Here is an 18,242-nt window from a genome sequence, read left to right on the forward strand (position 1 = left end):
CTTCATCTTCCACCTATTGCTCTTATTTCTGTTACTGTTGTAGCTGCTACAGTTTCTTTTATTCCTTCCCTTACACTTTGGCATTCCCGACTTGGTCACGCATCTTCCCTTCGGGTACAACACTTGGCTTTTTAAGGTTTGTTAGGTTCAATGTCAACAGAAAATTTTGATTGTGTTTCATGTCAGTTAGGAAAACAATCAGCTTTGCCTTTTAATACTAATGAATCAATGTCCACTGATATCTTTGACCTAATTCATTCTAATATCTAGGGCCTTCCTCTGTCTCTAGTATTGGTGGATCTTAATATTTTATTGTCTTTGTTGATGATTATTCCCACTATAGCTGGATTTTTCGTATGAAACATCATTCTGAATTATTGAAAGTATATTCTAATTTTGCAAAAATGGTTGAAACTCAATTTTCCAAATGAATCAAAAATTTTCGATTTGATAATGCTCTTGAATACACTCAATATGCTTTCCAAAATATTTAGCATTCCTATGGAACTATTCATTAACTAACTTGTCCAAGTACCTTTCAACAAAATGGTTAAGTCGAATGAAAACTTCGCCATAATCTTGACACAATTCGTGCTCTCCTTCTCTCTACCAAAGTTCTTACTCATTTTTGGGGCAAAGCTGCTCTTCATGCTGTTCATGCTATTAATCGCATTCCCAGTCCTATCATCCAAAATCAAGCTCCAAATATGCGCCTTTTTGGGTCATCTTCAAACTATCACCACCTTCACTCCTCCGGTTCTGCCTGTTTCGTTCTTCTTCAACTGCATGAGCATAACAAACTTAAGTCTCGGTCTAAACTTTGTTGTTTTCTTGGCTATGGCGAAACTCAAAAAGGGGTATCGCTGTTATGATCTCTCATCGTCTTTGTATCTCCTGCAATGTTGTTTTTTGGGAGCATCACTCCTTTGTCGAGCTATCTCACTTTCGTGCCTCCCTATCTACCTCCTTTGTCTTAGATCTTTTTTCCAGATGAGCCACATATTCCTTACTCCTGATCCTCTTATAGACTTCTTTGTCCAACCACAAGATATTTTTGATACCTCTCCTAGATCACCATCTAATGAACAGGTCAAAGATGAGCCACCCAACCCTGAACTTAGGTCCCCTGCTCCTGCTCCGTCTGAAAATCTTGCACAAGACATTCAACCTCATCACTCAACTCGGGTAAAATCCATTCCTGCACATTTACTTGACTATCATTGTTACACTGCCCTTTCTACACTGCACGAACCTCACGCCTATCGTAAGGCCTTCATTAACCCTTCATGGCAGATTACAATGAAAGAAGAACTTGATACATTATCTAAAAACTATACTTGGGATTTGGTGACTCTCCTCCCTAGGAAATCTGTGGTTGGTTGTAAGTGGATCTACAAGATCAAGACTTGCTCTGATGGGTCCATTGAGCGATATAAAGCTCATCTTGTTGTAAAAGATTTTACACGAGAGTATGGAATTGATTATGAAGAGACCTTTGCTCCGGTTGCTCAAATCTCATCTATTCATGCCCTCTCAATTGTTGCTACTGCCAGTAAATTGGACATTTTTTAGATGGATGTCAAAAATGTCTTTCTTAATGGGAATTTAAGTGAAGAAGTTTATATGCAACCTCCTCCTGATCTCTCTATTGAACTAAACAAGGTTTGTTACCTTCAACGTGCACTTTATGGCCTTAAACAAACTCTACGAACTTGGCTTGCCAAGTTCAACTCTACTATCTCTCACTTGGGTTACATTGTTAGTCATTATGATTCTACCTTATTTCTTCATTACACTGACAAAGACACTATTTTGTTTCTCCTATATGTGGAGGATATGATCATAACTAGTGATGACCTCAGTGGCATTCAAAAACTCAAGGACTTTCTTAATCAGCAATTTACGATGAAAGATCTTAGACATCTCGGCTACTTTGTGGGTCTTGAAATCACTCATTCTATAGATGGACTTTATATTACTCAAGCCAAGTAAGCTTCTGAACTTTTATCTCGAATTGGACTCACTGATAGCAAGACTGTTGACACTCTAGTTGAATTTAATATGCATCTGACTCCCTTAGGGGAGAAATTATTGTCTAATCCCTCTCTTTATAGATGCTTGGTTGGCAGCCTAGTTTATCTCACTATTACTTATCTAGACATTTCCTATGTTGTTCATCAGGTAAGCCAGTATTTGTCTTTTCTACGATCAACTCACTATACTGTTGTTCTACGCATTCTTTAATACCTAAAAGACACTCTCTTCAATGGTCTTTTCTACTCTACTCAGTCTCCTCTTGTTCTCCGTGCATTCTCTAATATTGATTGGGCAGGAGATCCCACTGATCGCAAGTCCACCACTAGTTATTGCTTTCTTCTTGGTTCTTCTCTGATTTCTTGGCGAAGCAAAAAACAAACCCTTGTGGCCTGCTCCAGTACTGAAGCAGAATATCATGCCCTTGCTGGTACCACATCTGAACTCCTTTGGCTTCAATAACTTCTTAAGGACTTAGGTGTGTCCACATCCTCTACTACTCATCTTTATTGTGATAACCAGAGTGCCATTCATGTTGCTCACAATAATGTCTTCCATGAACGGACTAAACACATTGAGATCGATTGTCATTTTATCCGTTATCATTTTGTCCATGGTACTCTCAAGTTGTTCTCTGTCTCATCTAAAGATCAATTTGCAGATATCTTCACAAAGTCACATCCTAAGGGACGCCTTTGTGCTTTGGTTGACAACCTCAAGTTAGTCTCACACCCACCTTGAGTTTGAGGGGGGCTATTAATGTGTAATAGGTTGTGGGCTTTAGGCCCACCTTATTTACTTGTATGACACATATACTTATATTACACACTCTACCTCCTATATAAAGACACTCATGTATATTTTATTATTTAAAAAATACAATAATATTCATCTAGTATTTCTCACAGTGTTAAAAAAATGTTTGTACCTAGAGGCTAACATGCAATAGCATTAATCTGCTTGCAAAGTGCTTAAGTTTGAATCAAGGCCAAATGTATGCCTATATAATTAATGTCCTTATATGTCTTTGTAATTAATTAAACTTATATAAAGTTATAGTTATTGAATCAAAGCCCATATATACAAATTGTATTTGGTAATGTAAAACACAATTGTTAATAGAACAAAACTTAGGTACAGTACCTTAAGTGCTATTTCTTAAGTTCCCCTCTTAAGAGTCAGCCATGTGGCTATTTAACTGAAAAAATACACTTCCATTTATGAGGAAAAATCCACATGACAGAATTTTAAAAAGGGAACTTAAAGAACAACATCTAAGTATTACACCTAAGTATTGTACCTAAGTTTTTCCCCAGTTAATAACCCTTCTCCCATGCAATTACGTTTGATATATGTGTGTGGTTAGAATCCCTACTATGGTCTGCCCTGTGTACTCCATCATCAGATTCCTATAACTAGGAGACAATGCGCCACCACCACATTTGGGCTAACTTACGTAGCTTGGTGCTGTCAAGCTTTGGTTGCTCTTATTCACAATAGGAGACAATAAGCCACCCTTACATTTATGAAGTTTGGAGGCTTATCATTGAGAGCCCCTCTCACACACACTCGGGTTCCATGTGACTCTGTGTACAGGCTAAATAGAATTTAATTGCACTGTGTTGCATACTTGCATAGCACAGCCAAACCAACGAGAGGATCGAGATCAAGAAGCTTCTCCACCGCAAACACTGCTACGATATCTCCGAGCATTTATTTCATATGTTTACCTTTTTAGTTGGCGATGGAAACTAGTGATGCAGATATTATAAATCATCGGTCCCACTAGAATAATTCTCTTCTCTCTTTCAACATGTACTTTCTCATGGTTGGAATATTTTTTGTCACGCAAAGTTGGGGCCTAGTGGCCAATATATCCAACTTGAACTTGTAAACTAAGCTGAGTGCTTTTGCAGTCATAAATCCAATTTAAACCCAAGTTTTACGGCGCTTAATTATACAAGAATGGAAAATGTTTGCCTGAAAATGGCTATACAGATTAATATATATTTCCCTCTATTCTTTTCTGAATTTAGTTTCCCTTAGTTTTAAAAATACGGCTCAAATTGTTTACATTGCTCAAAATGAATGAGCTGTTGGTCCTTGTTGCGATGCTATTGCTGAAAAGTGAAATCCAAAAGCATTCAAATTAATCCTTAATTCCTTACAACAGATTTCTTTTATTTTATTATATGGCGTTAATTTGTTGAACTGTCCATCAACATACGGACATACGGTAGGAAATGGTAATGTTACAAAATCTTATGCACCAAATACACACACACAACACAAGTTTAAGAGTCTTTCATTTTCTAGCAAATATGATTATATTGATTTAGTGATATGATGGTTTCGTGTGATAATTAAGTAATAACTAGGTGAGGTTCGGACCACTGATGATTCTTGTTTGCACCATTTGTCAACTTTCTCCTTGAACTGTTTATGAAATCAATTAGATTTAAAAAGTAGTATATTTAAAGTCGTGTTCTACTGTTTCTTTGACATTCATATACCTGATATATACATATATATATATAGAGAGAGAGAGAGAGAGAGAGAGAGAGAGAGATCAGATTATTTCACCGGTCCTTGCCCAGCTATTTGATATTAAAAAGACCAGAAAATTGTTGTTTTAAAATGCTATTTGGCCAAAATACCATCATTAATGCTGAAGTCATTATCAGTAGCGATCTGCAATCCCGGTAACTTTGAAGTGTCAAACAATACACCACCCATAATTTATACATATAAAGCCTAATTTTGATGGAATGCACAAATTCAAGCAAGTTGATTCCGTTGGTTTATTAATTTAATTCATTTCATTTTATTATTACCTTTTTTTCTTTTTTTCTTTTTTTTTTTTTCCAATGGGATGGGATTACTTGTATTCAGACCTTAAAAAGTCTTCTTTTTTCTTTTTTTTTCTTTTTTTTTTGTGCTAAGCCCTTAAAAAGTCTTCTTTTTTTTAAATGGGAGGGGTGAATTTCGAAAAAATTAAATGGGAGAACTACAGCCAATTGGAGTTTTATATTATGCTTATTTAAAGTCTACATCATATAATTCATAATGAGTAAATACTAAATAGTAAATACACTGGTCTCCTAGCTGAGCCTTGTATGCGTGCGTAGCTTTTATATCTTTAAGTTTCAGACTTAGGGTGCCTTTAAAATTTGAAAAAAAGTTAGTTTATTTTACTTTTTAACTTATTTTTTCTTATAATTAGAGTTTCATTGCACTATTAGATGGGTCTCACTCCTCTAAAAATCAGTTTTTAGCTTTTTTTTTTTTTTGTCTATCTACTTTTAGCAAAAAATTTTCAATTTCGACAAAATAAACAATTTTTAAACGGACCCTTAATGAGATCTGTGGTTCTAACTTCTAACTTTTAACCTTGCCTACATTAAAGAATAATTGGTATCTTGGACCTGATAATAAAGAGCAATTATTATAAAGTGAACTTCATAAATTAAAATTCTATTGCTTCTATATAAAAAATAAAAAATAAAATGTTAACAGATGCCCTAAGGGCATTTGTTAATAAATCATTTTAGAAAAGGTTCTATAGAATAAGGGAAAAAAAAATTAATATTTTGACAATTTTTTCTATTTCCCATAAAAGTTGTGTTAAAACTTTCCTAAAATAGTTTGTTAACAATTTTCCTAACGGCACCCGTTAACATAACCTATAAAATAAATTGAGATCTAATAATTGAAGAGAGAGACGGTAAATTACGAAATAAACAAAGTGAGTGAAGAGAGGAATCATGTGGGAAAAAAATTGAAGTAAATGCAACCCTCCAAAATAAAAAAGAATGGAAAGAAAAGTGAAGACAAAAGGAGTAGGATGTTGGTTAAGTTTAATTGTTCACCAAAGTCTTGGAGATGTTGACCACAGTTGATAATAACATTATTCTGCCATGGATGAGAGGAGAAAAACAGGTCCAGAACTCACCTAAAATCCCACGAAAATGAGACCACATGATTTACCCACTTTTCTTGCAAGTCAACAACAATTTCTACAAATTAAAATTTTATATTAGCCATCTGACAGAAACTTTAGGATTATCTAACTCGTGGATTTGAATTTGCAGAACTAGTCCTTTGCATTGGAGGACTATAGGTCAGATGAGAAACTATTTCAATGTCAGAAGCGCCAGTTTATTTTTAATTGACCATTTAGATACAAATGGTTCACACTGAACATCTCTATTTACGATAGTCAGTATTTGAATGGTTGAAATTAAAGGAGAAATTGAAAATATTGTAGAAGATGTGGAGGCCCATAATGAGAGAGAAAACACGAGGACCAGACATATGTTAAAGAGAGATAAAGCCTAGAGGATGTAAAATAATATATATTTTACATTTTTAAAATCTACTTTATTTATTTTATCATCTTATTTTACAATTCATTTCACATTTTAGTTTCTATTTTTACATCTAACTCATTAAAATAATATAAACTACAACATTAAATAATATAAAAAATTCAATTCTCTTTCCCCTCTTCCTTTTTCTCTCTAGTGAACTCACTCCCCCTTCCACCATCATTTCTTCACCAAAATCACCACCAAAATTACCAAAATAAATTGCCACCAAAAATGCTAGCCACCACTGAACCACAAACCTACCACTGAACCAACACCCACAATCCGACCTAAGTACCCAACACCCACCATCGAAGCAACAAGCCAACAACCATCATTGAAGCAAAACCCACCATTGAAAAACTCCATCCTCACTATCAGTCCAATCCAAAACCAAACTCAACACCCACAACCTAACCCAAGTACCCAACACCCACCACCGAAGCAAGAAGCCAACAACCACCACCAAAGCAAAACCCACCACTAAAAAACTCCATCCTCGCCAAAACCCAATCGAAGTAAAACCCACACTGAAGCAAAACCCACCATTGATTCAAACCCAACCAACATCCAATTGACCACTACCAATTCAAACCTAGCCACCATCGAAAGGACCCACGTTGATTCAAAATCGGATCTAAAACCCAGCCAACACCGAACCCAACAACCACCAAGCCTCCACAATCCATAACCTATGACCATCCACGACTGAAATGACCTAGGGATTGAAACCCAGCCAACAACGATCCACGACCCACGGTCGCCATTGCCTTCAAGCCTCCACCACACCAACCCTAGTCGCAACCATAGCACCTACACAAAATCCATCTGCAGCCCATGCCACCACCATCACCACAAAACACACAAACCCACCACCACACAAACCCACAACACAAATCCAAAGAGAAGAGAAAAGGAAAAAGAGATAATGAGAGTAAGAAAGAAGAGAAAATGAAGAAGAGAGAAGTGGGGGAGAGTTAGAGAAGAGAGAAGAGAGAAAAGAGGGGGAGAGAGAATAAAATATTAAATTTTAAGTTTATAACCTATGAACATTGGGTTGTATATGTAGAAACTTACTGTTCACGGATTGTATAATTTTTTACATATACCAACCCGAATGGAGCATGTTTTTAGTGGTTTTGCTTGTGAAATAGCAATTGGGGGGGTGTTTACAACCCCCAATGCTAGTGCTATTAGCAACTACATCTTTTATTATATGCTCAAGTGTGTTGACAATAAACTATGATAGGTATATATAGAGATGAAAGGAGTTAGGATTAGGTACATAGGCCAAGCCCAGAATTAAGACTCTTGGACCATTACATAATTAACTAATATAAACCCAAAGAAAATATTATTTTTAAAACTTTCTCTCAAAACTCAAGGTAAAAGCTTGATAGAGCATTTACTTTGGAATAAAAGTTTATGAAGATCTCTCGAATATGCATTGAATGATACCTTGAAAATGACATTGAAAGACCGGATTGATTGGATGTGAATTGAGCACAAGGTGGAAGAAACGTGCAAATTGGGATGACAACGCTAGAAAAAGGCTTCAAAGGCCTGAGAATGGCTACAATGGCATGAGCACAACAACAAGAGCCAGAGACTAGCTAAATTGATAGCCTATAGAAGATCAATGAAAAATGATTTTGTGATGAAGCATGTGTAAATGGGTTGGTGAATTTCATGTATATGCAGCCCAAAGGAACCAATTTGAATGATTTAGGAGCCTTAGATGAGCAAATAAGACCCAAAATCAAAACCTATGCGAAAAACGAGCCAAGATTGGTCCAATAAAAAATGTCAACTTTGGTTAAAGTCAAAGTCAACAATAATGAAGTCAACAATCTAGTATAACCAATCAAGAATTCCGTTCAATAAAAAAAATCGGTTCGAGAGATTATCATGAAACATCACCGTATTTGTAATTTGTCGGGACCTAAGACTAAAAGCCAAAGACAAAAAAAGGTAGGGGGTGAAGGAGAGGGAGATTATCATGCCATGGTATGACATTGATAATGAAAATCAGTGTGCTATTCCTCAATTTTGCTAATGCTCCATTTGTTTTGAAGTAAAATATTTTATATGTAAAATATTTTTAATAAAATATTTTCAGGTGTTTGGTATAACAAGTAAAATTTTTCAAGCAAACCACCAAAACTGGCAGCTAAGCCACTAGAGCCACTAGTGCCGGAGATCCAATGACTAGACCATTAGAATGGTGGCTCAGAAGAGGTGTCTCAATGACTAGATCGCTAGCACCAATGGCCAGAATGATTGCTTTGGTTATTGGACCTCCAACACCAGTCGTCAAAAAGGTGGCTCAAGTGATTGTATCTCAAGATGAGTTACTTGGGCAGTAGCTCTAGCCACCAGCACCGATAGCTAGAGCGGCGACTCCGACCACTAGACTGGTGACCTAACCACCAAATGAGGTGAGAGGAAAACATTGTGTGTTTTTGTAAAATAGTTTACCAAAATTTTAAAGATAAAACTTTTTACAACTTTTTATAAAGGATTTTATGGTCAACGAAAAATATTTTACAAGTTTGACCACATTTTACATGCAAACAAACACCTGAAAATGAAAAAAATATTTTCCAAAAAATATTTTACTTTAAAACAAATAGAGTGTAAAAGAAAAAGGTTGTTTCGGAGTTTCAATAGCATTAGACAAAGAAACCTTTGAAAAGAACAAGGAGAACCAAGATTTCTATATATATATATATATAAACAAGATAAAAATACACTACCCTGATACCTATTAGTTAATGCCAGCTTAAAAAACCTTTTTATAATGAATAAGCCTATTTGAAAACAATGGATGATTTATCACTTATGTACCATGATCATAGCTAAATACATACACTAATTGAAAGGTTGAATAATAAGTTCTCGGGCTTGAAGGAAAAACTACTATCCAACACCGGAAAAGAGATCCTCACAAAGACTGTAGCTCAAGCTGTTTCAACCTACACTATGAGTGTCTTTAAACTTCCATCAGCTCTTTGTGATGAGATGACAAGAATGGTGCGTAAATTTTGGTGGGGTCAGGCTAACGAGAGGAACAAAATGGCATGGCTAAGTTGGGACAAGATGTGCTTGCCAAAAGAAGAGGGGGGATTGGGATTTCATGATCTTAAAGCATTCAATCTTGCATTATTGGCGAAACAAGGCTGGCGTCTACAAACTAAGACCAATTCGTTGGTTCACAGGGTTTTTAAGGCGCGATATTTCCCTAATGGAGATTTCCTATAAGCTAAATTAGGTAATCATCCTTCTTATGCTTAGCGAAGTATTATGGCGGCACAATCCATAATTCAAAATGGGTCCCATTGGTAAGTGGGTAATGGACACAATCTCAATATTTGGAAAGACAAATGGTTACCACAACCATCAACTTTTCAAGTAATCTCCAGACCAGCTGAAGTTCCCACAGATGCTAAAGTATCATTACTTATTGACCCACATACTAAAGCTTGGAGATCTGACATGATACATCACTTCTTCTCTCCTAAGGATGCATTAGCTGTACTTAGTATTCCTTTGAGTTTTGGATTGCCTAAGGACCAATTAGTATGAGCTTATAATCCGAAAGGTCTCTTTATGTAAGGTTGAATTTAATCAACCATGTGTTGGCTTTATTCTGTGACAAATTTGCTTGTAATACAGCACTTAGAAACCCTGTATTTAGGTGGGAATCATGTAAGGGTAGTGTGTGAGAGAGTGTGAAGAAATGCTCAAGACTGTGCAGTAAAGCAGGGACTCGCGGCTGGATCTCGCGGGAGGCTCGCGGCTTGCAAGCCGCCAAAAGTTGCACACGCGTAGAGCATGCAGGGGAGCTGAACAATCATGCCAGCTGGAGCACTACAGGACAAAAATCCAGACTGGTCATTCAGTTAGCTCGCGGCTTGAACTCGCGACTCAGTCAAGTTGCGAGATCAAGTCGCCAGCCAACCTTGTTTTGGAAAAACTGACTCTTCGTATTCTATTCTCACACCAGTATAAATACCCCTCATTCCCACAACATGTATGTGGCTATTCAGAAAGAAAAACCCTAAGAGAGGTTTCTTCAAAACACCCACCCAATTAGAGAGAGCTACTCATTCTTAGAGAGAAATCTTTGTAGTCTCTCCTCATTCCCTCTCTCATTGTTATACCTATTGAGAGGAGATTTCTATCCAAACACTACCCACACTCATTTAGAGTGTTGAATGTTTTTGGAGCTTTGGGAAATATTGGAAGATGCCAAGGATGGCGGATGCTATGGATTATAGCGGAATCCAGTAAGTTAGAAAAGAAAAAGGTTCAGCGCAACCTCGTTGGAGCAAGAAGCTTAGAGGGCTTAGGTACATCGGGTGGATTAGGCTTGGAGAGTCTATTACTGTTCATGTATCCCAACTACATTTTCTAGTGGATTACTTACCGCTTGGAGGGCGGCGAAGGGTTTTTACACTGAGGGCTTCGGTTTCTTCTTCGATAACACATCGTGTGTTGTCCTTGTGTTTGCATCTTCCTTCCCTTTTATCTTTGCCTTTTATTATCTGCTGTGGGTTGTGATTTTAATTCGCTTAGATTGTTTACCAATTTTGTTTATAACTTTTGTTCATTTTCCGCACACTAGTTATTTGACATAAAACTTGAATTGGTTATTTTATAATTGAGGGTCTAAACGTTCAAGGGTGTTTTATACACTATTTAAACTTTCACTTTATAGTAAGGAGTGCAAATAAAATAGCTCTAACATTGGAGATGAACACTGGTCCTGGGGAAGCATCTATCAATCAAAACAATAAGATTTTCTGGAGGAAACTCTGGCGGCTTAACGTCCCAAACAAGGTTAAATCCTTCTTATGGTGAGCTAGCAAGAATATTTTGCCAACTAAGGCTAAATGTCACCGACAAGTCCTTGATGATCCAGTATGTGAGGCTTGTGGAATGGAAGCAAAAACTAGTGGTCATCTTTTTTGGGGCTGTGATTGAGCTTGTGAGGTTTGGAATAGCACGGGCATTCCTTTTGATGCACACGGATTGACTTTCCTAGAGTTTGTGGACTTTATTTGGCATCTGATATTTGGGGTTTAGGTGCGACTAGAGTTGCTAGAGTTGGTGGCCATGGTGGCATGGTGTATGTGGTTCAATAGGAATGAGGTTCGGTTGGGAAAGCCAAGGCAACAGGGTTTGGCAATTTTGCAGTGAGCTCATTTCCTTCTGGATGAATTCAAACTATTAACCTTAAGATACATTCAAGGGGGTTCAACGAAGATGCTTACTGGTCACCTCCGAAAGCTCCTTAGTATAAACTTAATGTTGATGGTGCAACATTTGAGTCTTCTCATTCTTTAGGCGTTGGGGCAGTCATTCGTGATTTCGCTGGAAGAGTAGAAGCTGCTTTGAGTAAAAATATACCTTACCCGCTAGGCCCATTAGAAATTGAAGCCAAAGTTTTGGAGGAAGGGGTTCATTTTGCATGGGATGTGGGAGTTGGAGAGGTTATCTTTGAATGTGACTCATAGATTGTTGCTGAGGCTGTGAATGGATCGTGTAAATCACCAATAACTATTCGCAATATAGTTGAGGGGATATAATGTAAGCTAAAGGATTTTAGGAGAGTACAAGTCGGTTATGTTCGACGACAAGGCAATCGCCTTGCTCACATCTTAGCTTGAATGTTCAATTAGTGTATAAAACATCTTGAACGTTTAGACCCCCAATTTACAAATTACCAATTCAAGCTTAATATCAAATAATTAATGTGCGGAATATGAACATAAGCTTAATACAGAATTGATAAACAATCTAAACCAAATAAAATCACATTCACAGCAAAAATTAAATGGCAAAGATTAAGAGAAGAGAGATGCACACACAAGGACAACACACGATATGTTATCGAAGAGGAAACCGAAGCTCTCGGCGTAAAACCTCTCCGCCACCCTCCAAGCGGTAAATAATCCACTAAAGAATGTAGTTGGGATACATGAACAACAATAGACCCTCCAAGCCTAATCTATCCAGTGTACCTAGGCCTTCCAAGCTCCTACTCCAACGAGGTTATACCGAACCTATTTCTGCTTTAACTTATTGGATTTCGTTACTAACCATAGCATCAACCAATATGAAATTGGTCCCTTCTTAATTGCTTCCCAAAGTACCAAACAACCTTCTCACAGATATGGGTATTGTGAGAAAAGGTTTTGGCAATGTACCTCTCAAGGATGTAACAATGAAAAGGAAGAGAGTAGAGGAATTTGAAGAGTCTCTATATGAAGATTGGGGATGAGTCAATCTTGTTTTTCTCTAAGGTTTCTCTCTCAAAATTCTCTCTGGAAACTCTCTACATTTCATGTGTATAAATGGTATATATGCTAGGGTGAGAGTGGAATGCGAAGAGTCAATTTTTCAAAACAGAGCTGACTAGAGGCTTGGACTCGCGACTTGACTGAGCCGCGAGGTAACTGAATGGTCAGTCTGTACTTTTTGTCTTGTAGTGCTCCAACTGGCATGACACTTTAACTTCTGATATGCTTGGCACGTGTGTAACTTCTGGCTGCTTGCAAGCCGCGAGACACCTGCGAGATCCATTCGCGAGTCCCTACTTCTTTGCACAATCTTGAACATTTCTTCACACTCTCTCACACACTATCCTTACATAATTCTCACCTAAATACAGGGTTACTAATTGTTAAAATACAAGCAAATTTGGCACGGAATAAAGCCAATAAGATGGTTGATAAAATTTCAACCTTACATAGCTCAATATACTAGGAATTTAATTAGTTTTGTAACTTAGATAAAGAAAAATCCTATTATGATTGAGTCACCTTTGGCTCAAGATGTAATGTTTTTAGCTTCTTAATAAAGTTACGGTATTCTTATCAAAAAAATATACAACAGTAGCAATAAAGATTTCACCAAAAACAATGGATTGTTCTGTTGATTAATGGATGAATATATTAAACGTAGAAAAGATGCAATCCATAATCCATACGGATGTGGATGCTCTTTGTCACCCAGTACCACCATGTCAAGCTATGAATAGTGCATATCCATTCTTGGCACATAAAACAGATTTAATTCATCTGGTGGTCCGAAATCCTCTGTGCAATTACTATCATCTTCCAGGTACGGAAACAGAGATCTTCAAAATTGGGTCCAGATATCTTTTAGTATAAGGAAATCTCATTAGGGGGACCATCATACAGCTCATATAAAAGGGATCACGTGATTAATAAATTTTTGTCTCTAAACCTTAACAATTCCAAGGCGACTAATAAAAGGGAGAAACTGGAGAGACCAACCCTAACATCCCTGACATAGTTATTGCAAATCCCTGGGCACAAATATTATCTCCTCAAATAAATAAAACAATAAACAAAATACAAAAAACAAAAACAAAACAAATCAAAACAAAAACTCAAAAAGACAAACTCCAACAATTCCTCCATAAATTTCACAGCATTGTTTCACAACAAATGTACCGCACATCATCCACAGCTACTAATAAGGTGACCAATTCTGATGATTTATAATAAGTGTTTTACTGACGCATGCCCTAAGAACATATATTAGTAAACCACCTTAGAAAAATATTTATAAAAAATTGAAAAAGTGAATAACTGTTTTGGCAGCTTTTTTAATTCTTCATAAAAACTTTTCTAAATTATTAATATGCCTAAGAGCATATATTAACCAGACCTTTATAATAAAGGTAAAAACAAGAGTAGACTTACCCATATAAAAGTGGTATTATATTAATCTCAATCCCGAGATTTCAACCAATTGCTAAATATATTTTGTATCCACAAGGTCAAAACCGTAATTATCTTCACACCCCCGCTGCACATTTAAAATGGTACACAGTAGAATTTTAATTTCCAAGGAAATTGTTGTTTTGTTATTCATACTATTATTATTCCTTTGCCAGAAACTAAGAGACACAATCACACTAGTTACTAGAACCAAAACAGAAACACAAAATTGAACCCTACAATCCAAAGTTATGTTTTGTCTTTGTTTGGTCCCTAAGAAAAACAAAAGAAACAAAAATTCTCTTCTTTGCTCCCAATTCTGTGTTAGCCGAAAGGGAGTCAGTGGGCCGTGCTAAAAGCCTGAGATATGCAACAGTTGTTTTATCCATGAAATATCAACTTCTTCACCCACCTCTTTTTTTCTCTTTTCTTTTTCTGTTCATTACTTGAGGCAGGTAGCGTCACTCTCAAATGGACCGGTGATTAATACTGTGGAATCAAGTTCATCAACACTGTTGAATCCGAGAAATCTGGACCGTGAGATTGTCACAGAAACCAATGATTCTTCTCTTCTTGCTGTCTCTCTCTGATCTACTTGTACTGCTGCTAGTAATAGTGCCATTGGTCTTTTCACTTTCCGTGCTTGAAAATTGCTGGTCTAACACATTGACCGGTGTGACAGCGCTTGATACCATATCGAAAACTGACTCGTACCCATCTATCACTATGTCTTGCATTGCATTGTAGCATTGCAATAAGTTTTCCTGCAAAATAATTCACCATATCATATAGTAACAATATGGAAAAGTAAGTCAAATTAGGTACATTATTATCATATTATTCTGCTATAGTAAATTTCTTAAAGCGAAAATTTTGACTCAAAATGCAGGTAACAGAAAAAGTTGGAGTGGGATGTATACTTTATTTACATATGAACAATTGGATGTTGCTTTTCTAAAGCATGGATATTGCAAGGGTAATAATTCATGAGCAGCAGAGAGAAGAGCTGACGCAGCAATTATTGAAGGCCTGAACTTCAAAAGCTTAATCTCTGCAAACGAAATAAAGATTTTGTGAGCCAAAGCAGAGGAAAAGTGCCCAATAGATGTTGACTTCTTTTTTTTTTGTCCTTTCTTTTTCTGGGTATTTACCATTTTGAGCTTTGAATATGATCTCAGTAGCTCGAGCTTTAATAGCCTGCTTCAATGAAGGGTCTTTAAGTTTGAACAAAGAAATGAAATAAGATATGAAAGAAAAGGGAGTGATTGAGCGCATTCGCCATTTTAGAGCTCCCAAGATGAGGACCTCCATTCTCTCTATTGTTTGTGTGTCAAATATAAAACCTCCATCACCCTATTCCAACCCAGAGTTAAACAAACGAGATTCATATAAGCTTTACTAGTGTATATTTCACAAAGTAATTGCGTAATAGATTCTTTGGTCTATATTGCAGTAGCATGTATGTTTACCTGAAAATCAAAGAGGGAAAACTCTGTTCCCTTCATCTTGGCAGCTAGAGAAACGCAGGAGATAGCAAGAAGCCTTAGAATCCATGGCTTTGGTTGCTGTTAAATAAAGATTCTTATTAGATCTCAGAGCAATTGAACCTTAAATAATATAATGTGCCATTTTGATTTTGTTGGCATTCTAGGAAGGACCTCTTTTGTTTTGAACCAAAGATACCAACACAATTTTTAATTTTGCTTTTCAAAATGCTATGATAGTATGATCTAAATCAGCAAACACAATAGAATTCAACAAAGATGATGAATTATCCAAAGTCGCCATGTTGAAGGTTTCTTTACCAGCATCCCTTGGCTAGACAAGAACCGATCAAGATAGTTGACAGCAAGGTAAGACAATAACGGATCGAAGTTACAAGAGAGCTGAAAAAAACAAACTAACATAGATTCAGAAATTCAGAATGTACATAGAACTAAAAAATAAGCAAAATCATTTGGTTCTAGAAAAGAAAGAGTGAAAACGTTTCATACAAAGTTTTAAGCTTTTTTTTTTTTTTTCTTCCTTGTTTTCCAATATCCACGCAAAAGAAGGCATAAATCGAGGTCAAACACAAACAATAGTGAAAAATGGTGCATTATCTGTACCTGTGAGATTATAGAGATGGTTTCTCGTCGAACAGAGATATCAAAATCTTTGGATTTGAGACTCTGAAAGTAGTTTTCAGCTGGCATGTGTTCAGACTCAGCGAGGAAGAGAGAAGTGAATGCGTTAGAGTGAGAGTCATTGAAATTTGTTAATGGGTTTTCAAGATTGAACTCCATGGATGTGTCTGTGAGGTTTTCAGTTCTGGGGTTGAGGAGAGAACACGCAAGACATTGTTTAAAAAGTGAAGATAAGTGATAAAGAAAAGCTGAGAAAGTTCTCTGCTTTCTTAAAAGAAGCTGTTTGTGGACTTGGAACTTCACTGTTTTGCTTGCAGCTCTCTACCTTATAGTGTTAATGCATTGACATCTTCTCTCTCTTATTGGGAAGAAAAATGAATGAGGATGTGAGGGGGTGATTATCTAATGGGTCAGGGCTGCATGTGGGGCTGAAGGTACTTCAGAAGATTATTGGATGGAAAGTAAAAAGTCTTTGTTTATTTTAACTGTCTTTGACTTCTAAGCCTTCTTGCCAATTGACTTTTGCAACGTGTATATACGGGATTTTTACATGATCATACGTTATTACTTTTGGATTGAGATCCGGTGGGTTAGTGTATCATGCGATTTTTTTTTATGAACAGTGTATCATGCGATTACCGCATGTGAAATGTTTGATAAGATAAAAAGGTTAACCACCGGGCCTGCTGGCCCAAGTGGTACCTAGTCATCCCAGTGACTCTAAGCTCAGGGTTCTATCCCCTGCATAAACATTTACCCAGCAAAAAAAAAAAAAAGATAAAAAGGTTAAATAGATTTCTCAAAAAAAAAAAAAAAAAGGTTAAATATAAAAAACATTACTCAAATAACTTTCACATCTGATGTAAGGTGTGCAATCATCTCGCTCCAAATCCATTACTTTTCTGGTTGTTTATTTTAGATTGAAAATTATAACTAAGCTTAGTTGGTCCCCAAATTTAAAATTTCCCGTTTTAATTGGTAAATTTTTTAAAATGAATGAATTTCGTGGTTTCATTAATTTTTTGCCTATTTTCTTCACAAGCAACAACTAAGAGCATACTAATTAGTTAGAGCATTCATATTTGAGTTTGGAAAAAATGCATTTTAGTTCATCCAAAAAGTCACATTATCTAGTTTACTTAACCACTTCGATAATATACCCTAGATCTCACTCTCTATTCTCATACTACTCTATTTTTAATATTACTTTTTATTCTGAGAGAGAGAGGGTGGAATAAAAAACTGGTGTTTAAGATATACACATTGTTATGGTGGTAATGTATATTTAGAAAATACCGTAACAAAGTATACAAATTTGAACAATGAAGCAAAACTAAATGTGAGAGTGTTTTTGGTGATTTTTTGCTATAGTGTAATCCAAAATGGAGGGGAAAAATGCATCTTCCATCTTTGGATGCAAATGGTCTTAAGTTGGTGATAATTACTTAAAATTACAATAATATCTTAGTTTTGGTATGCATTATCACATATATTTTGTATTTATCCTGCACTTACACATAAATATGAGAGTTTGCAAGTTTTCTCTAAAATATACTTATTACGTGTATTTTTCTCTTATAAGAGATTAAAACTAATAAGCCAATCATGCACATTAAGCATCTAAGAGAATCCAATGTTCAAGATCAATTTTTTTTTTCTTGAGAAATAATGTTCAATCAATTGAGAAGTGACTTTTGAAGCATTTAACAAGTCAAGGATGTGTGAAAATATAAAAGGCAAGAGGTAATTTTGTTCAATGCAAAGTTGGAAATAAATCTTGATATGAAAATAGTTTGTACAGTCTTGGTATTTTGGTCATATCTTTTTACTTAGATATTAGATTTATCTAATTCCTATGGTAGTCGAAAGAAGACTTGAAGATATACAACTTTGTAGTTTACTAAAACTTAACCATACTGAAAAATGGGAATTGATAAATTTATTCTCCTTTTTGGGAGCAT

The 18,242-nt window shown here is 36.1% G+C and overlaps 1 protein-coding gene across 2 annotated transcripts; it reads right to left on the minus strand.

Annotated features, from left to right (window-relative positions):
• Positions 1-14,128: 14,128 nt before the first annotated feature.
• On the minus strand, positions 14,129-16,624 carry LOC126695444 (putative cyclin-D6-1). Of its 2 annotated transcripts, none has more exons than XM_050392203.1 (6): positions 16,264-16,624; positions 15,961-16,041; positions 15,625-15,720; positions 15,307-15,508; positions 15,085-15,206; positions 14,129-14,919 (listed from the first exon to the last, which is right to left on the minus strand). In XM_050392203.1, the coding sequence occupies exons 1-6, from the start codon at positions 16,438-16,440 to the stop codon at positions 14,662-14,664; spliced, it is 936 nt and encodes a 311-aa protein (XP_050248160.1). In that variant the 5' UTR covers positions 16,441-16,624; the 3' UTR covers positions 14,129-14,661. The 2 variants fall into 2 exon arrangements, with proteins under 2 accessions (XP_050248160.1, XP_050248159.1); XM_050392202.1 differs by having other exon boundaries at positions 15,076-15,206; positions 16,264-16,623.
• Positions 16,625-18,242: the final 1,618 nt, after the last annotated feature.

Source organism: Quercus robur, chromosome 8 (genome assembly GCF_932294415.1).
Source record: "Quercus robur chromosome 8, dhQueRobu3.1, whole genome shotgun sequence".
NCBI lineage: Eukaryota > Viridiplantae > Streptophyta > Magnoliopsida > Fagales > Fagaceae > Quercus > Quercus robur.